The following is a 25,535-nucleotide window of genomic DNA, read 5'->3' as shown; positions in this document are numbered from 1 at the left end:
ACTTGAACTTAAAAATGCAGTTGATGGATATTGTGACCGCATACTGTTATGAGTCACTTGATTCGGGAATCCACATAAGAATCCCTGAAGGACTCAAGATCCCTGGACCGAATCGAAATCGCAACATGTTTAGCGTCCGCCTGCAGCGGTCGTCGTATGAGTTGAAACAATCCGGAAGGATGTTGTTCAACCGTTGAGTAACTTTCTCCTGTAGAGAAGTTACATCAATAATAATGATTGTCCCTATGTTTTCATAAAAGAAATCCAATGATGGATTTTTATGTCGATGATTTGAACATCATCGGGGCTACAAGGGACTTTGAGTAAGCGATGGCTTACCTCAAGGCGGAGTTTGAGATGAAAGACTTGGGCAAGACCAAGTTTTGTTTGGGCCTGCAGCTCGAACACCTCCCTGAAGGAGTGTTTGTACACCAGTCCACTTATACTAAGAGGGTACTTGAAAATTCAACATGAGCAAGTGCCACCCTCTTAAGACCCCCATGGTGGTCCGATCCCTAGAAGCGGATAAGGACCCATTTAGACCCAAGGGCGATGATGAGGAAGTATTGGGACCCGAAGTTCCATACTTAAGCGCCATTGGAGCACTAATGTACCTCACAAACTGCACTAGACATGACATTGCGTTTGCAGTAAATCTGTTGGCAAGGTACGGTGCTGCCCCAACCAGGAGGCATTGGGTTGGCGTCAAAACCATCTTGAGGTACCTACAAGGTACACAAGACCTTGGTCTATGGTTCCTGAAGAACCGAGCTCCAACCATGGTGGGATATGTGGATGCTGGCTATATGTCTGACCCGCATAATGCCAGATCACAGACTGGTTTTGTCTTTCTCTGTGGTGGAGCAGCCATTTCCTAGCGGTCTGTGAAACAGATCCTGGTTGCCACATCGACCAACCACTCAGAGAGAATTGCTCTGTATGAGGCTGCACGAGAATGTGTTTGGTTGCGACGAATGATCAATCACATCCAGAAGTCATGTGGTTTGAACGTCGCCGACATCCCAACCATTATCTATGAAGATAATGTGGCTTGTGTTGCACAGATGTGCCTGGGTTATGTCAAGAGCAATATCACGAAGCATATTGCTCCAAAACTCTTTTATCCCCATAAGCTCCAGAAGAGCGGGGAGATAAATATCCTGCAAGCAAGGTCGTGCGATAACCTCGCTGATCTTTTCACAAAATCTCTACCCACCTCTAGCTTCTATAAGTGTGTCCATGGAACAAGTGTGAGGCGGCTTAGAGAGTTGCAGGGTTCAGGGGGAGACCAACCCCAAAGATTATAACCCATGACTGTGGTCCTGAAGATCACAAGTCGGTCCGGAAGATCGACTCGGACATCAACTGTCGTACTCTTTTTTCCTTGATGAGTTTTTTCCACCGGGTTTTCTCATGCAAGGTTTTTAACGAGGCGACAGGTGCAACATAAGCAATGCGTGTGATGTACTCTTTTCTCCTATCCTTTTTTCCCACTGGGTTTTTGGGGGGAGTTTTTAACGAGGCATACACATGACATGTAATTGGCCAAGGGGGAGTGTTGTGAATCAAAGTCCAAAAGCAATGTGCACAAGAGACTTTGAGTGGTGGCCAATTAAATGATGAGGAGGAAAAAGTAATAGCTTTCACACTAGCAAAGTTCAGCTTCCTCTCCTATAAATAGGAGGCCCCTTTCACCATTGTAACATGAGAAAAACAAGAACTGAAAGTGAATACATAGCTCCCTCTTCCTCCATCTCTCCCTGTGTGTTTATTCCTGTGTTTGTGAGTGCAATTGAGAGCATCCAGTAAACGATTTCTAACATTGGGTACCTAAACTTGCTAAATGTACCACCGTACCGGAGGTCCAAACCTCTGGTTTTGCACATGTGGTGCATTGCCTCGTGGGCGTGTTCTGCATGCCGCTGTACTGTACCTCCCGCGCCGCCTGACCATCCCGCCGGACATATGGTCCTGCGATGTCGTACATCGCGGCGCTCATCAGCCGCAATGTACAGCGACGCGCTCTGCATTCACGTGCCTGCTGGACCCGATAAGGATGTGCCGTTGGTACACGGTTCCTTCCAGCACTTACAGGTGCTGCTACTAGCTTAGTACTGTATTTGTTATACTTATGCAAGTAAGTGTAGTCGTAGTAGTCCAAATGCATGCATCAGCTAGGTCCAGAGCTGGGCTTTATTTGTGATCCGGCCACGTCGCCGCGAGTCGTCCAGGCCGGTCCGAGTCGTAATTCGATCATCTGCTGGTACACCGGCCGCACCGAACTCGCTTCCGCCACCGCCGTCCATCGTCAATGGCCACGGGTGCTGCGCTGCTTGTGTTGGTTGCTGCGGCGGTTGGCCATGCATGCATCTCGACGCAGAAGAGGGCTAGCTGCAGGTTGCCGTGGTGCGCCTGCGCATTGAGCAGGTCGGCCTGCGCGCACCAGCTGCACATTGGCCTGCTTCTGCAGCCGGCACACCGCACCAGCCGCGGCGTGTAGCTGGGCTGGGCCTCATCTCATCCATGTCCACCGTCACCATTTATTGTCTACTGCGCCAAATCCATTGACGCCAACGCGAACTACTCGGTGGCATTCGCGGCGGCCGGGATGCGCCTGTCCTGGGCCTCCTACTCGCGGTGCTCGCCGCGCGGCCGGCCACCATGGACGCAAACTCCCCTCTCCGGATGCTACGCGAGCCCGCTGTTTAAACACGGATGTGGGGTTGGGCCTGTACCTGTCGCTGGCGGATGGTGGCGCGCATCACATTGAGCAGATGGCGTTCAATGTGATGCCCGTTCGTGGTGCCCGCGGACGCGGCGGCGTACGAGGCATGCACGTGGTCACCTTGAGCAGTTGCACAAAGGGGACAGGTTGGCAGCCACTTGTGCAAAAACCAGGGTTTCAAAACTGGTTTGGACCTTTTGTGATACATTTACGCTTTGTTTACTTGCAATTTTTTTTTTTTGCAAAATGTGAATAGTAGCACTTTTGTTTGTATTTGTCTCATCATAGGCTAACTAGTCTCATAAGATTCGTCTCACAAATTATATGTAAATTGTGTAATTAATTATCTTTTATAACTATATTTAATGCTCTTTTTATATGCCGCAAGATTTGATGTGACGGAGAATCTGAAATATTTTGCAAAATATTTGGAAAAGTAAACAAGGCCTTGGCAAAGTTAGTGACCTGAAAATCTAGTTTTGTGAGTATATGGACCTATTTGAGAACGCGAGACAAGTTCAAGGACCCCCAATGGATTTTACTCAAAAAATAGAGTTTTCTTAGGCCAGTCTCAGTGGGAGTTTCATTTGAGTTTCATTCACATTAAATAGGCTACCACATAAGCATTTTGGATGACATGACAATGTATTTAAGAAGAGAGAAGAAATGGGTTTCATCTAGATGAAACTCTCTTGGCACGATTACCAACTCTATGAGTCTTGAAATTAAATGCCTATGAAACCATGGAATGAAACTCTCCATTGAGAGTGGGTGTTTCATCTAAGTTTCATTTCATTTTACATGACATGGCAATCTTGAAAACGACGCTATGAAACTCTCCACTGAGGCCTTGTTTAGATGTGATTTTTTTTTGGATTTTGCTACTGTAGCATTTTCGTTTGTTTATGACAAACATTGTCCAATCATAGACTAACTAGGATCAAAAGATTCGTCTCGCGATTTACAGTCAAACTGTATAATTAGTTTTTGTTTTCGTCTATATTTAATACTTCATGCCAATATGACAGAAAATCGGCCTGAGACTGGCCTTAGAGTCAAGATGGCAACGGGGCCCCGATCCCCGATGGGGATTTCATCCATTAGGGGATGAATATGAGATGATTTTCATCCCCGTGGGGAGCTTAGCGGCTAAAATTCATCCCCGTCGGGTGAAGCGGGGAGCCGAACGGTCTCTGGGTCCCCGTCCCCGTTTCCTATCGGGGCCCCCGACTGTGCATGTGTGAGCCGTCGCCATACATACTTGAAGAAGCCCAGTAGAGATGAATCGGCCCAAGCCCAAGAGGCCAAGACAGCGGTATAAAAGGATTTCTCTAACCCTAGGTCACATTCTTCCCTCAAAGGCCGCCGTCCTGGACTCCTCGACCCTTCGTCCCTTCCCTCCCCACCGCAACTCTCGAGTCTCGATCCCAGGCTCGCGACGAGTCGCCCTTCCCTCCCCTCCGCGCATCGCCCTTCCCTCCCCACCTGCTGCACTCTGCAGCTCTCAGTCCAGGACTCTAGGTCGTCACCCTTCCCTCCCCTCCGCACATCCGGCACGTCGCCCTTCTCTGCAGCTCAGGCGCATCACCTCCGTGGCTCTGTGTGTTTGGGTTTCGAGGGGATCTGCCTCTCCTACGACGAAGATGGCCCCTTTTGCCCTTCTCTCCCCTCTGCAGCTCAATTCAGTTCCCGACATGGCTGTGTGTGCTTGGATCCCTCTTGCGGTTCTGCTGAATTCAGTTCTTTCGGCAAGGATGGGTTGCTCCACCTCGTGTTGTCACATCTGAAGAAGAAAAGCTATGTATTGATTGATAAAGATATATTTTTAGTTTCGAGATCTAATTATTCTATTTTCTGTCCAGTTATTATTGTTTCCAATGATTTTTTTGTCAACTTTTTTATGATAGAAATGTGTGTTTCTTTATTGTTTGATGTATGTGTTTTCAGGGATGAGACACCCGTCGGGGATGTGATACCCGAGCGGGGAACGGGGACGGGGATAATCTGTCCCCGCGAGCGGGGGCGGGGACGGAGATCGGGGGATTTTCAGGGTAGCGGGGGGTAAAACGTTCTGACTGAACCCGACGGGGATAGCCCCGTTGCCATCTTGACCTTAGAGCAAACAGAAAAAGAAGAAGAAGAAATGGATCCGTCCCTTCCGTGCTTTGGGCTGTTGGTAGGCCGTCCGATCCGGGACGTTCCCGTTCGAACGGGAGACGGCATACCTGAAAGCAACTCCTCCTCCTCCTCCTCCTCACGTCGCAGCGCAGCAGTCTCCCTCCCCTCTCTCTTTCTTCCCCAGTCAAAAAAAAGATTAAAGAAGAAGAAGAAGAAGAGAGAGAGAGAGAGAGAGAGAGAGAGAGAGCGAGTCGCGGCGGGCTCCGGGCTCCCCGCTGGACTCCGATCAGCTCCCGCTCCCTCACCGCTTCCCTCCGGGATCTCCCCTCGTCGCCGGCTCGCCACCATCATGGCCTGGCGCCTCGCCATCTCCAAGGTTTCTCTCTCCCTCCCTCCGTCGTCCTTTTCTCCTCCCCTCTGCGCCAACCCAAGGTTTCCTCAATCGATCTTTCGCTTGTACCTGCCCTTCCGTCCTCTCCTCGCATGGGATTGGACGGGAACAAGTCCTAGGGGACACCTTCCTAGGGAAATCGCGCGTCTTCTCTAACGCCACGTACTAGGGTTTATGACGTTTTCGACTTTTAAAAAAACCCAGGCGGCCAGGCCTCAATCCGATCTACAGCAACGAAGAACCTCTCCGATCATAATACGCGATACGCCACATGACTCAAATCTCCAGCTTTGTTCGGAGTTTCTACCTGCACACTTAATCCAGGTCCGAGGAAGCTGAAAACATCGGCCTTTTTGTGCTCTCGTCAGTCTCTGTGTGTTTGGGGGGCCTCAGGGCTTTATCTTTTTCAACACTCGTTGTCCACCAATGCTTGACTTTCTTTAGTGTTATATATATCACAACACTTTGATTGCCTCCACCTGATGTGTAATAATCTTTTCTACACCTGTCTGTTTGTGTTGCAGGCCCCGAGGCTTCGGTCGGCAAATGCCGTTTGCAATCAGCTAGTGGCTTCCTCCGCTTTCATCGCACCTAGAATCGACAATGCTGCAGGTATGGATTGGATCTAATCTAAAAGTGTAAATAACTGCCTTCTGTGCCAATTAGCGTCACACGCTTCTGCAATGTCCAACATTTGCCGTCATTAGGCATATGCTATTTTGGTATTTCCTTTTGTATGGCATCTCATGTACCCTTATTTGTGCCCTCACCGTTTGTCTTATACTGTAGGATTATTGCTTACCCCTTGTTTCTTTTTCTAACCTATGTTGGTGCTTCACGCAGGTGGCATGCTTAGAAATTTGCAGGAGAGGTACCGCTCAAGCTACACTGGTAGCTTTCCACGCTGGATACGGGAACTGGACTCCCCGAGTGAAGCTTCTCTGCTTAAACAGATCTATAAAAGCGATCCAGAAAGAGTTGTACAAATCTTTGAAAGGCACCCTTCATTGCATTCCAACTCTGCTGCTCTTTCTGAGTACATAAAAGCTCTTGTCAGTCTTGACAGGCTGGAGGATAGCCCCCTGCTCAAAACATTGCAGAGAGGTAGCTTCTCTACTGCTTTTGCTGTCTTTGAGCATTACAATTAATTGTTATTTGTAAAACCCCATGTTTGATCACATCAAATTCTTGTGGCTTTTTTTCTTGCACATTATGGATCATCTTCTTTAAAATTTTCTGTGTGTGTATCATAATATGAAATTCGCTATGCAGGATTTGCTAGTTCAACAATTGAGGAAGAAAGACGTACTGGTCTCGCTGCTTTCGGGAGTGTGGGTCGGCGGACAAAAGATGGAGCTCTTGGTACTGCGAATGCACCTATTCACATGGTTACTGCAGGAACTGGCCAATTTAAGGAGCAGCTTTGGAAAACCTTCCGAAGCATTGCACTTACTTTCCTTGTGATCTCCGGCATTGGAGCTCTCATTGAAGACAGGGGAATTAGTAAAGGTTTGTTATTGTGAAGTAGGATGACTCTTTGTTGTTCCTGATTCAGTTTCAGCATTAATTATCACTGAAACTTGGGTTATATCAGGACTTGGTTTGAATGAAGAGGTTCGGCCCAGCATGGATTCAACCACAAAGTTCAGTGATGTCAAGGGAGTTGACGAAGTTAAAGCTGAACTTGAGGAAATTGTTCACTACCTACGAGATCCCAAGGTGAACTTCTTTTAGTCTGGCATTACTATTTGTCTGTCATGAGATTCTAAATAGCTTGATTAACATTATATCAAGTCCACTATAACCATTAGGACTAAAGCATAGGAGTGAACTGAAACTCCAACACAGTGATGACCAAGTAATATGGTCTATCAGTTTTCTAAAAGAACTGCAAAGTCTTCTATCATGAAGTGATTTTTTGGGATTTTTTTTTTGTTAAACTCAGAAGAAACTGCAGTCTGCATCAATTTTACTCAGCCTATTCTTCTATCAATCCTTTGTGAGCTCATTGTTTGGCTTAACTTGCAGGCTCCTTGAACTCTTCTTTGAGTTTTTCCGACACTCTGCATATATAGTTGTTTTGGTCTCATATAGTATTAGACTATTGTTTTTTCCTTTTGCACTGCTTTGTTAAGGATGACTTTGTAATCAAGAATTGCTCTTTGTAAAAGGCACGTCAAAGTTTGCATCTTTTGTGTTGTATCTCGATGTTTCAAATTTTGTTACTCACCTGCACCTTTCATTCTTCCCAGCGTTTTACGCGCCTTGGTGGAAAGCTTCCTAAAGGTGTTTTGCTGGTGGGACCACCTGGAACTGGAAAAACCATGTTGGCAAGGGCTATAGCTGGGGAAGCTGGTGTTCCTTTCTTCTCATGCAGCGGTAGTGAATTTGAGGAGATGTTTGTGGGTGTTGGGGCTAGAAGAGTGAGGGACCTGTTTAATGCAGCAAAAAAACGATCTCCTTGTATAATATTCATTGATGAGATTGATGCGATTGGTGGGAGTAGAAATCCCAAGGATCAACAGTACATGAAGATGACCTTGAATCAGTTGCTTGTTGAACTGGATGGCTTTAAGCAGAATGACGGGATTATTGTCATCGCGGCCACTAACTTCCCTCAGTCACTAGATAGGGCACTTGTTAGGCCTGGGCGCTTTGACCGTCATATTGTGGTTCCTAATCCAGATGTTGAGGGTCGGCAGCAGATCCTGGAGACTCATATGTCAAAGGTAAAATCCTTAATCCTATACCCAATTGTCATGCTTCAGGAATTTTTTGGTTTAGAATGCTCACTTGGCAATTCCTTCATGATCTCAGGTTTTAAGAGCTGATGATGTGGATCTGATGACCATTGCAAGGGGAACTCCTGGTTTCTCAGGTGCAGACCTTGCGAACTTGGTGAATGTAGCTGCTCTGAAGGCTGCTATGGATGGAGCAAAAGCTGTTACAATGCAGGACCTTGAATATGCTAAGGACAGGATCATGATGGGCAGCGAGCGCAAATCAGCAGTGATATCTGATGAATCCAGGAAGATGACTGCGTATCATGAGGGAGGGCATGCCCTTGTTGCAATTCACACAGAGGGCGCTCACCCTGTTCACAAGGCTACAATTGTTCCGAGGGGAGTTTCTCTTGGTATGGTTACGCAGCTCCCAGAGAAGGATCAGTATAGCGTTTCAAGAAAGCAGATGCTGGCAAGACTGGATGTTTGCATGGGAGGAAGAGTGGCTGAGGAGCTTATATTTGGGGAAAGCGAGGTAACCTCCGGTGCCTCAGCTGACCTAAAGAACGCGACTCGGCTGGCAAGAGCCATGGTCACCAAGTATGGTATGAGTAAGCGGGTGGGTCTTGTTTCCTACAGTGACAACAATGGGAATAGTATGAGCGGCCAAACAAGTGGTGTGATTGATAAGGAGGTGAAGGAAATTCTGGAGAAGGCGTACAATAATGCGAAGACAATTCTGACAACTCACGATAAGGAGCTTCACGCGCTAGCGAACGCCCTTCTTGAGCATGAAACACTGTCTGGAGCCCAGATCAAGAAACTACTGGCACAGGTAGACAAGAGTGACAATAAGCAGAAGAAGGCTGCCAAGGTGCCACAGAAGACGCCAGAAGCTTCAGCTCCCTCCCAATCACCACCACCAGCTGCAGCGGCGGCGGCGGCGGCGGCGGTGGCAGCAGCAGCAGCAGCACAAGAAGCGGCAGCAAAAGCAAAGGGAGTTGCAGGTACAGCAGCTGCAGCACAAGAAGCAGCAACGGCAAACACCAAGGGAGTTGCAGGTGTTGGCTCATAGTGGCATTGGGAGAAGCACAGTCAGCACTCTGTGCACCCAACCAAATGAGCGAGTCCTCTTGACATAACGTGGAGTGTGATTAGGGCGAAAGGTGGCAATGATGTAAGGAGTTGCGTAGCCGACTGCTGCAGTAGGAGAGCAGCTTTCTTGTCCCAACAATTTGGTGGTGGTAGGCAACCTGAAGAAGTTGCATATATTATTTGTAGCAGGCTAGGGACCTGGGTGTAGATGCTTGCCTTCTGATAGGTATGTCATTTTGGTGCGGAATGCTTTCTGTGATATATGATTACGCTGACTATTGCATTCTGCCATTGGATCGGTAACTAAAGTGTTGTCTCTTTATCCTTTGTTCCTTATTACTAGCACCTACATTGTCATCGATAATCATGCATGTGTCAGGTAGGTATCCATTGCAGACAGCCTAAGTACAACCATGTATTTAAACCATCACATGCAATTTTTAGGTTTTTAGTTTTGCTTCCCGTCTGGGTGATTTTAACCGTTGGATTGTCAGTTGTACTGAAATGATTGTGGTGTTCGAATTTAAAGATTAACGTATGAGATGACAGGACATTGTTTGTATTGATGTTGGAGAGCACCTGTGATTGGTGGTTTTGCAGTAACATGTATAGTGAAGTGCCGATGGCAGGACTTTGTTCAATCCAGAGCTAGTGGTTCATTTTTGTTTCGCGCAGGCCGTAATCTTGAAGCGACATGGAAGTAAAGGCCGTTACCCTCCCGAGTCCCGAAACCTCTCCTATTCTGAAAGTGGAGAGCACTCGTGTCATTGGCGAGCCCAAGGTACTTAGCCCAGAGTAGCTGCCGGATACACAAGCTACTCAAATACTAATCCGTTCCAAATTGATGGGTGTTTGAAAAACATCTTATGAATTTTATATGATTTTTAGAAAAGTCAGCCAAAATAAATAAAAAAGGAAAAACACCTTTGAAAACCACCCTGGGTGAGGGCCGTTTTAAAAGTTGAGGGAGATAGTTTACCCACTTTTTGAGTTTATTGGAAAAAAACTAGATTTTGAAGATAGTTCATGAGATAAAATAGACTTTTTTCTTGAGAAAACTGCCTCGGCCTGACAGATTCTGTCCGATTCATCAAAAGAATAGTTTACCCGGTTTTTAAGTTCAGAGACTCTGATGAAGATAGTTCAGGACGTAAAATGGACTTTTTCCTTGAAAAAAAAAAACTGCCTCGGCCTGACAGATTCTGTTGGATTCAAAAGATATGGGCCGTACCGTACAGAATAGCCCTCCAAATCCATTACTGGATAGCCCATTTGCACCCACCACCCGATGGTTGTGGGGAGAAAGCTCCTCCAAGCGAAAAGTCTATATAATAAGGGGGGGCGGGGCACCCAGCGCGGGCAGGCCAACACAACACCACACCCAGCAGCCGGTGCCGACTCGACTCGACTCGACTCGACTCCACCACCACCACCCAGGCCACATCCAGAGCCCGACCCGTCCGGGTGCGCGCGTGCGGGCTCGGCTCTCGCGCGTGCCTGCCCCTGCTGCCCCTGCCCCTGCCTGCGCGGATTGGGGCTCCGCCTCCGCCTCCGCTCGCCGCCTCCCGGCCCCACGCGCCCCTCCCCGCGAGGGCTCGGGCTCGCCCCTCCGCCCCCTCACCCTACCGCGATCCCCTTCTCCCGCCGCTCGTCGCCCGGCGCCGCCTCTCTCCTTCCCGCTCCCGGCAGGTTCGTCTCCCGTCACCCTCCCCCCCTGCCCCCTCCCTCGCGCGCTCACGGCTCCCGCGGGACGCCGGCGGTGCCCCTGCGCCGCTCCGCTGATTTGATTTGATTTCATTGATTGACACGGTAGATTTGAAATTTCAGTCGGGGCCGGGGCCGGCCGTTTCGTTTCGATTTTGATGCTTCAACGACGTGCCCCGAGCCTTGTGGCGCTGTAGGATCTCACGCCCGAATTAGTTAGCTTCCTGCTCTCTGCACCTCCTCCGCATAGCCCGCCTGCGCCGTGCATGTCGGTTCCGTTCCGCCTCCCACCTGTTTACGGGGAGGGATACCCTTATTCATTTCGTTATCGCGCGCCATGTTACGTTACGTGCTCTGTTGCCCACTCCACTCTTCTGGTGTTGCACCGAGCTTACTTGTTTTCCTCTCTATTTATCTGTTCTTTTGCAGAGCTGGTGTCTACTTTTATTACATGCGGCGTAATTTATCTACTGCCAACTGCTGGTGAAGTATACCTTCCGTCAGTATACTTCCTCGGATGTCACGTCTGCCCCACTGCGTCATTTATGGCTCAGAACTCGTCCCGTCTTCACCGCCTCCTCACATTACTAGACAGTATCCTTTCAATCTGTTCAGTTGCCCACCCTCTGCAGAGAGAATCTATTTAATTATAATAGCACAAGTTTTTTTATTTAAAAAAATATGGTTCATAAATGTTGTTACAGCTCCTGGTATGTAGTGTGTACTGCTTCTCTAGAGTGTAACTGATCTGCACCTAATAATGCTAGAATATACCCACACAATATCTATTATAAGTTGCTGACATGATCGTCTAGGGGTGTTGGATTATCTATCCCTGCAAAATTTCTTTAACATTGCCCAGCTGGTTCGACACAAGCAACGAGGTTTGCGGCTGCACGCCAAATTGGAGAAATCGCCAAGTCCCATCCACAGGAGCTGAATTCGTTGCTCAAAAAGGTACATTGGTGGCATGGCTGTTGCTGGTTTTTTCAGCTCTTCAAGCATGGTACCTCTGTGCTGGCTTCATATGTTGCACCGCACAAGATCCAATGTACTGGAATACCCAACTACTTTAGCTGCTTAAACTCACATCTGTATGTTAGGACAAATATGTGCCACACAGTTTTCTTGTTCTGCACTCCTCATACGAATGGAATGGTGTATAGGTGATAGGTTAAATAGCAAAGATAGCTATGCCTATATGATTCATCTGTTTTCTGTTCAAGTGTCGATATCCATTGTTTAAAGAGTATTAAGCAGAGCTCAATTTATGTCACTGTTTTGTTTTCCCTTTCTTCCATTCATGTTTATTTATTACAAAATAATCCAAAGGGCTGAATATACATGAGGGACATTTACACAAACCACCCTAAACTAGGTGAGAATACAATTTGAATAAAATAGACTCTTAACATGCCCCCAGCCCCCTGCCAAACTCAGGGGGCAGTGCAACTTGGTGCTGGCTTGGGTTGCGATCAAGAGCTACCATGCTCTGGTTCTATTCCCCATGTAATGGGATGATTTTGTCAAAGTGAATACATCTCAAAGGGCTGAATATCCATTATGTACTTTTTCACCAAGTACCCAGCACTGTATAAGACAGTTGCATAAATGCACTTTTAACATTGTTGATATGAGGTGTTTTCATCCTAGGATAAGTTAATATTGCTTGCTCTTCTATATCTAGCTACAAACATCCTGTCAAGTGGTATCTACTGTAAATATTCCGCCAGAGGATCAGCAACTGTTCTTTTTATATGTCCCACACGCATTATTTGGCTGAATTTCATGTTGCTGTGTGTCAATTGTAGGTTTCTCAATATACTCGTAGTAAAAACTGGGACACAAGGGTTGCGGCAGCCCATGCGATTGGTGCGATAGCAGAGAATGTCAAACACACATCATTGAAGGACTTGTATGCTTCTGTGCAAGCAGAAAAACATGCTTCCGGGTTCTCTGATGGAAGTGATGATGCTGGTTCAGCATTGCCACAGACTGATAGTGCAACAACATCTGATCTTGCTTTTGGAAGGTTTGGCTGCATTTAACTTCAATGTTTACCAGTTACCAATACCCCCTGCCATTCGGTGCCCTCACTAATGCTATTTTCTTTCTATCTTACAGCTTTGACATAGGCAGGGTATTGGAATTTGGATCTCCTCTATTGGCATCAGGTGGACAGGTGTATTGTTTGTGCCAATATTTTTCATCTTCAAGATTTAATGTGTACATTGAGTAGTTTTGATTTTCATTAGGGACCATGCTGTTTTTAAGATTTATAATTTATAATTCAATATTTCCTTTACGGGTGGCCTATGCACCCTTAATTCATTCTTAACTAATGTATCAACACTTCTCGTCATTCATGCCCCCCCTCCCCCCCCCAAAAAAAAAATGTAAAGCCAGCTTTAAATAGTGAAATAGATTTCATCTCTTTCCCAGCATTCTCATTAGTCTGAAACTGAGTGCTCTGTTTAAAACTGAGTGCTGTGTTTTAAATATTATCTTTTTCAGTTTTTTCTATTACCACAGTACGTGAAAATTGCTAACATTTGGATTGTGTTTGACTGCTAGGAATACGACATTGCTGATAATGGCAAGAATCCAGCAGAGCGTCTAGCTCGCCAAAAGCAAAATCTTCGGCGTCGTTTAGGTTAGTTTTTCTTTATATCTTTATATTAGCGAGGAAAAGGTCAATTTCAATATTTTGAGCATGTTCCGTATTTAAGTTTTCTCAGAATCTCATATTTTACTTACATGTTGCAGATCTGTTGTTTTAGAAATCGACTAGCTTTTTGCCAATTAATAGTGGTCTGAATTCACAGTTTACTCTTATGTATTAGTGCTTCTGTTACAACATTCTTACCCCAGTACCGCTGTTAAAGAGAAGGTTGGCATGGCTATAAGCCTATAAGGGGTATAAAGTGGCAACACATATTTAACTGTACCTAGGCTTTTATTGGTTCTATTGAAAAGAAAAATCTAGAGGAGCTCCTATGTGCAGGGAGTACATTGCATTCATGTCCGAACCTAAATATTAGGGTTTGCTAAAAGTCCAGCAGCTGAAGTTTCAACTTTCAAGTTGGCATCTTCACCACTGCTTAGATCTATTTGTTTTTCTCTGAAATTTGGAGGTATGCCTGGGGTTTAAAAAGATTGAAATACTGCTTAAAAAGTGGTAGTAGATGCCTAATTTCCCAGTTTCACTTTAAATCTTGGAGTACTAATACTGTAGTCGAACGTAGTACCCCCATAGCCCCACCCTCTCATTGGATTGTTGATGTGCTGTTTCCATCTTGTCTTGATGATGTGAATACAAGGAATCTTTTGCTAATATACATTAGTGTTCTGGAATGCTTACATTTTTTTTTGTTTTTGTTCTAGTGCAGGACTGGATGTATGTGAGCAATTTATGGATGTTAGTGATGTTATCAAAGACGAGGATCTTCTTGCCCAAAAAAATTATTGGGGTTCACATGTACAGAATAACGGATTTCATTCATTTAATTCAGGCCGTAATATTCAGCAGTTGGTTTCCACCATGGTTCCTAGGTATCCCAAGCATTCTAATTTTCGCTCTAGACGATTAAGTGCCAGGGAGCTAAATATGTTGAAGCGTAAAGCAAAGAGTAATGCAAAAGATCATACAAAGGCTGTATCTGAGGATGATGAGGTTACACTAAAAGGATATGTGCCCTCCAATGGAGCTTCTTCTGAACAAGCTGGTCCACAAAATGTATGATTGGTCAGCCATGCCATTTTGTCTTGTTAGATCTTGCAAATCTGCTGAAGTGTTTATTTGAATAGGATCTACAATCATGAAATATGACAATTTAATGTTGCAACAAATTCCTGATTAATCTTGAGGCTCAGTGCAGCTATTATCTGCTCAACTCTTGAAAGTTTCTGTGCAGCTATATATTTAGATAATTTAAAACTTCTACTTCGTATTTTCTCTTTACGCAATTGCTAGCACGGCTGGTATATGGCAGTGTGCTACTGCATGTGTGGATGGTTGTGCTGACACTCGCGCCAATATGTTGACTTGTGGCTGTTGCTTTGTTTGGGAATTCATATTACTCCTGCCAGAGCATTATTTGATGGGTTATTTAGTCATTTCCATTGCCGTTTTTCAGGATGTATTTGATACAGCTGTCGACGAAGACAATCTAGAGTACAGTGAGAATGGAAGATGGCCTTTTCAGCAATTTGTGGATCAGCTTATTCATGATATGTTTGACCCTAGTAAGCTAGCTCATCTGATCCCTGAATATGCGTTGTATCTTACTGTCTTTTGCTGTCTTGCTCACAATGGTTTTACTTGTGTTGCACTTTAGTTTGGGAAGTTCGCCATGGCACCATTATGGCTTTAAGGGAAATTTTGACACATCATGGTGGTTGTGCTGGAGTATATTTTCCTGATCTGAGCTTGCCTTCTGCTGATTTGGATGGTAAAACCAACTTTGACTCCCTTAAAAGGGAACATGGTATTGATCTAAACGAAGATGTTCGTGTGGAACGCCTTGAACCAGCGTTAAAGAGGCATAAGAAAGAGCCAAATTGTTCTGAAAGTATATATAGGGCTAATGATAAGGAGTTTGCTAACAGTGATTATCCAAAAGCGGAAGGAGATCCGAGCAATGTGCCTGATGTATTAACTGGTGAACCAAGTTCTACTCATGTAAAAGTTGAGCCTGAGTTTGGTGTTGAGGCTTCAACTGACCCCTCTAAAGTGGATTCAACATGTAAATCATTACAGGAAGAACTCAACTCCATATCACATCCAAGTTCTCATATACATGCTCCAGAAAATCCAAAATTCATGAAACTGATGAAATTAGCTAAATACTCATATATGAAGAATTGGGAATTTCTTCAGGATTGTGCAATCCGCTTCCTTTGTGTACTTTCACTGGACCGGTATGCCTATATGGACTTCCAGATATACTATTGATACGTTATCATCTTTGTTGTTAGCCTTATATATTCTTGTATTATTCTGTTTTTAGCTTTGGTGATTATGTATCCGATCAAGTTGTTGCCCCAGTTCGTGAAACTTGTGCTCAAGCTCTTGGTGCTGTGCTGAAGTACATGCACCCTTCTTTAGTATGTCATACATTCAAAATCTTGCTGCAGATGCAGGTGTGTTTTTTGTAGTCATTTATCTCATAGCCTCAAATTTTCGAACACTGCATTCAAATTCATCATTACCACCTCTCTGTGTTGTTTGTTCTTGCAGCGCAGACAAGAGTGGGAGGTTCGTCATGGGAGCCTTCTTGGCATTAAATACTTAGTTGCTGTTCGCCAGGTAATTGCTAATCAAGATTCAATCAATTGATTGATTACCTACCTAAGTTGGTTAAGTGTTAACCATGGTACATAATATCAGAGTGGCCATTCTAGTTGGGTTGTTGCCAGCTAAATATTTCACGATGACATAACCCTTTGTTTCATACTCCCTCTGTATTTTTACATCTTGTATTAGGTTTCTCTTAAGTAAAACATTCCTATCTTTGACCTTCAAGTTTTTAAAAAATTGTAATATGATTTTAGATTCACTATGGGAAATACTTTCATGGTTAAGTGTTAACCATGGTACATAATATCAGAGTGGCCATTCTAGTTGGGTTGTTGCCAGCTAAATATTTCACGATGACATAACCCTTTGTTTCATACTCCCTCTGTATTTTTACATCTTGTATTAGGTTTGTCTTAAGTAAAACATTCCTATCTTTGACCTTCAAGTTTTTAAAAAATTGTAATATGATTTTAGATTCACTATGGGAAATACTTTCATAATGTATAATTCACATGTTGTGAAACTACATGGATATTTTGAAATTGATGTTCAGAGTTAGGAATGCTTGACTTAGGACAAATTAATATGGTATGTATATTAAAAAAAACAGAGGGGGTGCTGCTGAACAAAATTGTCCCTTTTGCTGATGCAACAGTATTATTTCTTTCATGACCAGGAAATGCTTAAAGATTTGCTTGACTATATCATTCATGCTTGTAAAGCTGGTCTGGAGGACCCTGATGATGATGTTCGAGCAGTGGCTGCAGAAGCCCTGATTCCAGCTGCCGACTCGTTAGTTAGGCTAAATGACCAAATTTTGCGTCCAATTGTGATGTTACTTTGGGATATATTGCTTGACCTTGATGATTTAAGCCCATCTACAAGCAGGTATACTTAAATCCTGTTTCCCTTATCTGCAAATCTATATGTTTGAATAATGTGAGCAGGTTCAGCCACTTGGGCTCTTTTATTTTCAAATTTCAATTGTTTTTTTTTCTCTTTTCTTCTGAAACCGGCTGCCTATTACCATTAGTTTTGTTGTATCTGTGGAACTTTTGTGTACTTGTTTGTTGACAATTGACATTTTCTTCCTTTTAAGTGGTCTCTATTCATGTCGCGGATTACCATTAGTTTTGTTGCATCTGTGGAACTTTTGTGTACTTTGTTTGGTGTCATTTCTTCCTCTTAAGTGGACTCTATTCATGTCACTGGAGATGCTTTTGTTATCTCATCTCACAGTTTCATTTTCATTTTCAGTGTAATGAACTTGTTAGCAGAAATATATTCTCGACCAGAGATGGTCCCAAAGATGCTTGGTACAGCAGCTTCAGGGGAAAAGGGAGAATTTGATCTAAACGAAGCAACTCAGATTGCTGAGCAAGAAGACCGACTAACATCTATTGAGAACCCTTATGGTCTAGCTACACTGACCCCCCGGCTGTGGCCCTTTATGAGACATAGTATTACTTCTGTTCGGCGTTCCGCGATACGAACACTGGTATGCATTTTCAGCATTCATTTCGTTTTAATCGTGGTGCTGCTGTATCACACATTTGATAATCTTATAGATTAACCAAATTATTACCAAGCAATAAAAGGTTGCAATTCTGCTGTTGTCATGAGTATTGTGCCCATTGCAGGCTTTTTCATATCTCTTATTTGGCTTCCTTAGTTAACTGTGAAATTTCATTTCTTTCTTTTAGGAGAAGCTTCTTGAGGTTGGCAACACTAGGAGTTCAGTTGGAACAACCCCATCTAAACTCTGGCCAACATCAATATTAGGTGATGCACTGCAGGTTGTATTTCAGAACCTACTTTTGGAGTCAAATGATGATATTCTTCATTCTTCTGAAAGGGCTTGGAAACTTCTACTTCAGGTTATTGGTGTTCTGGACATGCTTATATTTATTAAATGCACATGAGCTTAACAATCTAGTCTACCATACAGTGATATTAACAAACAAAAATGTCTCAACTATTGCAGTGCCCTGAGAAGGACCTTGAATACGCTGCGAGGTTGTATTTTAGTAATTGGGTACAACTTGCTACTACTCCATTTGGCTCAGCATTGGATTCTACAAGAATGTTTTCACCTGTTGCCCTTCCACGAGGAAATCGTTCGAGAGCTGCTGCAAAGATTAGATCTGCTAGGCTAGATCATGAGTACACAAGAATGATCTCGTTTGGTTGTACAGGGGAAAGTACTTCACATGAAAAGCATTTGGATGTTCCCTCTAGCGTTTCCAAGATAATTGTTGGTGCTGATCCGGATAAATCTGTTACTCATACACGAGTTCTTACGTCAATGGCGCTTGGGCTTTTTGCCTCTAAGTTGCCCGTAAGCTCATGGCAAGTTGTTCTAAGTCCACTAGCAAATGACCTCATGTCTCTCTCAGGAGTCCAGAGACAGGTATGAGATGCCTCAATCATCTATAATATATTTACTTGTTCAGTTATGTGTGATATAAACTTATGTTTTTGTTGTTCCAGGTGGCTTCAATGATCATCGTTTCTTGGTTCAAAGATCTCAGAGGCAGAGATCCTGTATCAGTGGGTACATTGCTAACTTCCCTATCTTCCTTGAAAGAGTGGCTGCTGGACTTATTGACTTGCTCTGATCCAGCATTACCCACAAAAGATTCTGTGCTTCCATATTCTGAACTTTCAAGGACATACACGAAGATGCGCAATGAAGCCAATAATTTGCTCAACTCAATCGATTCATGTGCTGCTTTCAAAGATTATATTAGCAGCTTAAACCTTAATGTTGATGTGCTGAGTGTTGATGATGCTATCAACTTTGCATCAAAGCTTTTGTTACCATCTGAATCGGATCTTCCTTCAGAAAGTGAAAAGATTTTCCTGAATAACATAGAATCTGCAAAACAAGGCCTGTTGTCTACATCAGGCTACTTGAAATGTGTTCAGGTATGTGGTACATTCAAATTATTGTGCTCTCAGATTTGTATTTTTTGAAAAATGCTAGTGTTGCATATTGCTATCCATGATGTTTATAATTTTTTGATCAATTTTTTTTAGCTATGTCTTCACATAATCTTTGTTATTTGATGTTATTATGCAGAATAATTTGCATGTGACAGTCTCTTCTTTGGTGGCTTCTGCTGTAGTTTGGATGTCATGTTTGCCTAGCAAGTTGAACCCTGTTATTTTACCTTTAATGGCTGCCATTAAAAGAGAACAGGTTAGTTTTGTTTTGTTTTTCTTGTGATCATTTTATATTTTCTCCATTAACCTTTATTCTCAGATGATTCTGTATCATCCAGGAGGAAGTACTTCAAGATAAAGCTGCTGATGCACTTGCTGAGCTCATATTTAGCTGTGTTGGCCGCAAGCCTGGCCCCAATGACAAGCTAACCAAGAATCTCTGCACTCTGACATGTACTGATGCTAGTGAGACACCTCAAGCTGCAATAATCAACTCAATGCAGGTTATTGAGGACCAGAATTTGCTATCGATTGGAAAGCGTTTTAGCAGTCATAGATCCAGGGGTCATACAACGTCTGGTGGCGACGAAAGGTCAAAAATGGAGGGTTTTATAAGCCGACGTGGATCAGAGTTAGCTTTCAAGCATCTCTGTGAGAAATTTGGACCTTCATTGTTTGAAAAACTTCCCAAGTTATGGGATTGCCTTACTGAGTTTCTTAAACCTGTAAAAACTGAAGATGGTATTCCAAAAAATGATGCAAGTATTGCACAGCTGGGCAGATCATATGAGGATAAGGACCCACAGTCACTCATTAATAACATCCAGGTCTGTTCCATTTGTAGCTTGTATAAAGCTTCTATATTGTCTAGGCTTATGTCACCTGTTAATGTCAATCCAACGTGCTACAGCAGTTTGTATCTTACCATCCTTTACTAGTTAGCAAGCTTAGTTTGTTACATTTTCAATTCCTTTGCTGGTTTTTGCAGGTCATTCGTTCCATTTCACCTCACTTGGCTGAGCCCTTAAGGCCTCAATTGCTAAATCTCCTTCCCTGTATTCTTGGGTGTGTTCGTCATCCTCATGTGGCTGTTAGACTAGCTGCTGCAAGGTGCATCACATCTATGGCGAAGTCATTGACCGATGATGTGATGGTACTGGTGATAGAAAATGTCATCCCAATGTTGTCCGATTTATCTTCTGTCTGTGCAAGACAAGGAGCTGGGATTCTTTTGAGCCTTCTTGTTCAGGGTTTGGCTGTGGAGTTGGTTCCTTATGCACCTTTCCTTGTTGTTCCTCTTCTGAAGTGTATGAGTGACCCAGATGGTTCTGTTAGGCAGACTGTGACTCACAGTTTTGCTGCTCTTGTTCCTTTGCTGCCATTATCAAGGGGTGCTTCATTACCAGGTGGACTAAGTGAACGCTTATCTAGCAGTGCTGAAGATGTGCAGTTTCTGGAACAGCTCCTTGACAACACCCAAATTGATGATTTCAAGCTTAATATTGATCTTAGCGTTGAGTTACGAAGGTACATTTCTTACATATCATAACATGGATTCATGGTACCATTTTTCGATCTTAAATTATAGTAGTGTGTCGATACCATAATTCATGTATAGTGCACCATTATAATGATTTAAACTGTTAGTTTGTTTCATATGTTGAAATATGCTGTGATGCATATGTGCAATTCCACAATCTTTCTATCGATGCTTATTTAATATTGATTTTGTGTTATTGCAGGTATCAGCAGGAAGGGATCAACTGGCTCGCATTCCTTCGTCGGTTTAAATTACATGGAATTTTATGTGATGACATGGGGCTCGGTAAGACGCTCCAAGCATCTGCTATTGTAGCAAGTGACATTGCAGAAGCACGTGCACGGAATGATGACAAAAATCTCACATCTTTGATTATCTGCCCTTCTACATTAGTGGCCCACTGGGAATATGAAATAGAGAAGTACATAGACACCTCTATCTTGAAACCTCTTCAGTACGTTGGTTCTTCGCAGGACAGAGTGACACTCCGTAGTGAGTTTGATAAGGTTAACGTTATCATAACATCATATGATATTATACGCAAGGATATTGATTTTCTTGGGAGTATCCCTTGGAACTATTGTGTTCTGGACGAAGGGCATATAATAAAAAACTCAAGGTCTAAAATAACGTCTGCTGTGAAACAGTTGAAAGCACAACACCGCCTTATCTTGAGTGGCACACCTATTCAGGTAAATTTCAGCTTCAACTGAAACTCTTGTTGATATGTGCTCCCACCATTTCATGCCTCTTCACATTGTTGACTTGACTTTGTTTATTCTTTATGTGTATGACCTTCTATTACCTTGTCTTCACATTACATTGGAATTGGAATTGCAGAATAATGTGTTGGAGTTATGGTCTTTATTTGACTTCCTTATGCCTGGGTTTCTTGGGACAGAAAAACAAGTAAGTTGTGTTTTGCATACAATTTGCTCTATATATGAAACTCAAAAGCTATACTAACCTTACAAAAACTTAATTTTAGGCATCATGTTACCAGTTTTACTCTAGCTTCTCAGTTAGTCGGTTTGTTTGGGAATGCTCATCTGTTTTCTAATCTGGATTTTTGCGCCAGAAATCAATCCAGTTTTTTTATAACAGAAGTTTGTTATATTAATCCAAGTTTACGTAAGACGAATTAAATGAAGTGTAAGTAAACAAACTGATTTGGATTAATCTGCGAAAGGTTTCATAGCCTAGTGGTTACGACTCCTGAGTAGCACCCAGCTCTCATGGGTTCGACTCCCCATGGGAGCGAATTTCAGGGCTGTTTAAAGAACATTCCTCGCTAGCAACCCATAAAATAGTGTCATGGTGCTGGACTATGGGATGGCAATGGTGGCAGTCGGCCTGTATGAGTGGTGCAGTCCTACCTGGGGGCAGTGATGGAACTCCAAACCTGGTGGCTGTGCCTGGCGGCCTAGGTTATGGGGTGATGCTTTAGGGTCTGCCACTGTCAGGGTTTGGGATGTTTCTCGGTCGGTTGAAGACAAATGTTTCTTCTTCAAACGATACCCGGGCTGTCTTTCCCCTGCCGACCGAGTTCTGTCTTTGAATCTACCTGAGTCTGTTCTTGTCTGAAAATATGTTGTACTGAAAGCCTGTTGTCCTTTACAGTTCCAAGCTACATATGGAAAACCATTGCTAGCTGCCAAAGATTCTAAATGTTCAGCAAAGGATGCTGAAGCTGGTATTCTTGCAATGGAGGCACTGCATAAGCAGGTATTTGTTATTTATAATTGTATTACAAATGACCTTTGTAGATAAATAAAATCGAACCTGCTCTACCAGGTCATGCCATTTCTACTGAGAAGAACAAAGGATGAAGTTTTATCTGATCTTCCAGAGAAGATTATCCAGGATAGATATTGCGATCTGAGTCCATTGCAGCTCAAACTTTACGACAAATTTTCCAGCTCCAATGCAAAAGAAGAGATTTCAACTATAGTAAAAGCAAATGAATCGGAGGAATCCGCACCTCAACCAAAGGCAACTCGTCATGTGTTTCAGGTGCTGCATTTGAATCTCATATACTTGTTGTTCATTTAAATTTATTTTAATGGGATTGCTTACTAAATAAATTTGCATTTTTTGATGCAGGCACTGCAGTACCTATTAAAACTCTGTGGCCATCCTTTGCTCGCAACTGGAGAGAGCCCCCCTAATCATCTTGTGGATCTTCTGAAAGAAATAGGCGTGGGATCTGGCAGTGAGCTTCATGAACTTCACCACTCACCTAAGCTTGTTGCTCTTCAAGAAATACTACACGAATGTGGTATAGGGTCAGAAGTATCTAGTCCTGATGCTTCGACAGCTGTTGGGCAACACAGAGTTTTGATTTTTGCTCAGCATAAGGTATGAAGCCTATCGAAATTTGGGATGTCTATTTTGTTGTTCCAAGGCCTTTTGTTCTGTCATCCTTTCAAGTTAGAAAAAAAAACTTGTCTCATGATCCAACTTTATTTCCTTCAGGCTTTTCTCGACATCATAGAGAAGGACCTGTTTCAATCTCATATGAGAAGGTGAGTTCTATGAGATTTTATTTCTTGTGCTGTGTGCGTGTTGATCTTGCTGTATGGTATGGGATTCTGCTGCATTCCTTTGGTTGTAGTGTTTTATATGCCTTTGTACTTTATTATATTGTAGTGCCACGAGCCCACAACAAACTTGTTTAATCTGTGAGGTTGATCTGGTATTCTGGTCATCAGTGCTATCCCTTTGCTGATTTGGCAGCTTTGATGTGCATAAGTGCATGCATTTCATATTTCTTCATCACTATACTTGGTTTTGGCAACATAGGCTAGGGCTATGTTTTGTTTTCTGCTAGTGTTTCTTTGAGCAAATTTTCTAATTAAGAAAACTTAACGCTTTGCAGTGTCACATATTTGCGGCTGGATGGCTCTGTTGATCCAGAGAAGAGATTTGAAATTGTTAAAGCATTCAATTCAGACCCAACCATTGATGTACTTCTGCTAACAACCCATGGTATGTTTAGAGAACTGTGGAATTGTTCATTGATATGTTGGGAAAGCTTGCTCTGATTTTTTCTATGTTGCAGTTGGTGGGCTTGGCTTGAACTTGACATCTGCCGACACATTGGTGTTCATGGAACATGATTGGAACCCAATGAAGGATCTTCAAGTAAGTTTTGTGTTTCTATTTCCATTCATGAAGATGATATGCTACGTATTCATTTAGGTCTGGCTATGCTATTTGTCTTGATGCCTTGAATTCGTTACTCAGTATTTTTCATTCTGTATACTATCTTTGGCATCAATTATGTCTTAAGGTTCAGTGAATCCTTGGTTGCATGATTGTATCCACCCCCAACCCCTCGTGTCTTACAGCAATATTCTAAAATAATATGATTCTGCTCTTGTAGGCTATGGACAGGGCACATCGGTTGGGTCAGAGGAAAGTGGTGAATGTTCACCGTCTTATCATGCGTGGCACCCTTGAGGAGAAGGTGATGTCTCTCCAGAGGTTCAAGGTGTCAGTCGCCAATGCTGTCATCAACGCTGAGAACTCCAGCTTGAAGACCATGAACACTGACCAGCTGCTTGATCTGTTCACATCTACCCCTGCTTCAAGAAAAGTAAACCCCTTGAGGCATTTCTTTCTTTCTTTCTTTCTTTTTTTCCTGATGCAGAGAGACGTGGAAATGTTTTGTTTCTAATGCATTCTCTCACCCATGACAGGCATCGGTCCTTCCACGTGGTTCAAGCGACGAGCAGAGTAAAGATTCCAAGAGGAAATCTGGTGGCAAAGGCTTGAAGTCAATTCTGAATGGGCTGGATGAGCTTTGGGATCAGTCGCAGTATGCTGATGAGTACGATCTGAACCAGTTCCTGGCGAAGCTGAACGGCTGAGCATAGGGGATCACCGGCTCGTGTACAGTGTAAAGTAATTTGGGACGTGTGATCTAGGTGGTTCGCAGATTTTGTTGCCAACCTCAGGAGATTTTTTTGTTGTTTAATAGGGAAGGAAAAGAGAAGCTCGCAAAGATTAGATGCGACATGGCTAACATATAGTGGTTGGGGTTACGATCTCAATTTTTGTTCTCATTTCTGTTAGGAGGAGGTTTAGGGCTGGTCATCAGGGGCTGTAAGTTTCGAGGAGTTGTATATACTCTGCTTACCTATAATCCAAGCTGCAGCTCTGATCCTTACAGAATTCCCTTGCTTGCTCGTGTTTCCTACAATTCTCCTTGGCCATGTCGTTGGCGAGCTGTGCGTTTGCACTGGCATCTCGCATGTAATGAAGTTGCCGTGCCCCCGTGTACTTTCGAGCCCTGCCTCACTTAATCTTGCACAATAATTACAAATTACTCTTCATGAATCATGCTTGGTTTCTTAGGTTATCAGATAAATAATAATCTTCAATGAGGAAATATTGTCTATTGTTTTATGGGACTTGATCATTGTTTACCTCCATTAGAAATTTAGAAACGATCACAATGTGGATTTTATTTCCAGACTAGAGTATGAATTTACCAAAAGGAAACATGTTGGCTGTCGAGAGTATAACCTAACTTAAGCTTCTTGTGTTGGAAACTTGTTGGTCCATAGCGATTCTATGCTCGAAGAAGCCTTTAGAATGGATTGTAGACTATTAGGCCCCATCTTTGTTATTGTACAATAGAGGGTGATCATATGCTCTTATATTTATTGTATAATAGAGGATGAATCAAACTATAAGATGTTTTGTCTGTCTACATACAATGCTATTACAATGTATCTTTTTTTTCGAACTGAGGGATCTTCTCCATTTTCATTGAATGAACAACGGAAATACCGTTCATACAAAGAGTTTGAAGGACAGATAGAGAAAACTAGAAAGTAGCATAGCTCTATAGAAAGAGACTACATAGACTAAAAAACACTAAGCGTACGACAACTTCAGCTTGCCAACACATCATACAGAGAGCACCAGCAAAAAAAACCAAGGTTGATTACACAAAAGCTTAAGCAAGCGACAAACAGCCTTTCTCG

General features: G+C 43.3%; 2 protein-coding genes across 2 annotated transcripts; both read left to right on the top strand.

Moving 5' to 3' along the window:
* LOC8065327 (ATP-dependent zinc metalloprotease FTSH 5, mitochondrial) lies at positions 5,717–9,032 on the top strand. Its single transcript, XM_021448220.1, has 6 exons — positions 5,717–5,846; positions 6,078–6,338; positions 6,507–6,743; positions 6,829–6,953; positions 7,487–7,963; positions 8,052–9,032. The coding sequence occupies exons 1-6, from the start codon at positions 5,717–5,719 to the stop codon at positions 9,030–9,032; spliced, it is 2,211 nt and encodes a 736-aa protein (XP_021303895.1).
* On the top strand, positions 10,417–24,725 carry LOC8065326 (TATA-binding protein-associated factor BTAF1). Its single transcript, XM_021447196.1, has 29 exons — positions 10,417–10,741; positions 11,186–11,350; positions 11,619–11,713; positions 12,568–12,788; positions 12,881–12,938; positions 13,331–13,409; positions 14,146–14,492; positions 14,893–15,001; positions 15,094–15,676; positions 15,766–15,898; positions 15,996–16,064; positions 16,732–16,943; positions 17,313–17,553; positions 17,759–17,932; positions 18,040–18,465; positions 18,546–18,983; positions 19,138–19,257; positions 19,340–19,828; positions 19,990–20,528; positions 20,744–21,233; positions 21,382–21,450; positions 22,162–22,266; positions 22,336–22,554; positions 22,645–22,899; positions 23,017–23,066; positions 23,420–23,529; positions 23,603–23,685; positions 23,927–24,139; positions 24,243–24,725. The coding sequence occupies exons 2-29, from the start codon at positions 11,302–11,304 to the stop codon at positions 24,411–24,413; spliced, it is 6,147 nt and encodes a 2,048-aa protein (XP_021302871.1). The 5' UTR covers positions 10,417–10,741; positions 11,186–11,301; the 3' UTR covers positions 24,414–24,725.

Source organism: Sorghum bicolor, chromosome 9 (genome assembly GCF_000003195.3).
Source record: "Sorghum bicolor cultivar BTx623 chromosome 9, Sorghum_bicolor_NCBIv3, whole genome shotgun sequence".
NCBI lineage: Eukaryota > Viridiplantae > Streptophyta > Magnoliopsida > Poales > Poaceae > Sorghum > Sorghum bicolor.
This window is presented reverse-complemented; position numbering and strand designations above follow the sequence as displayed.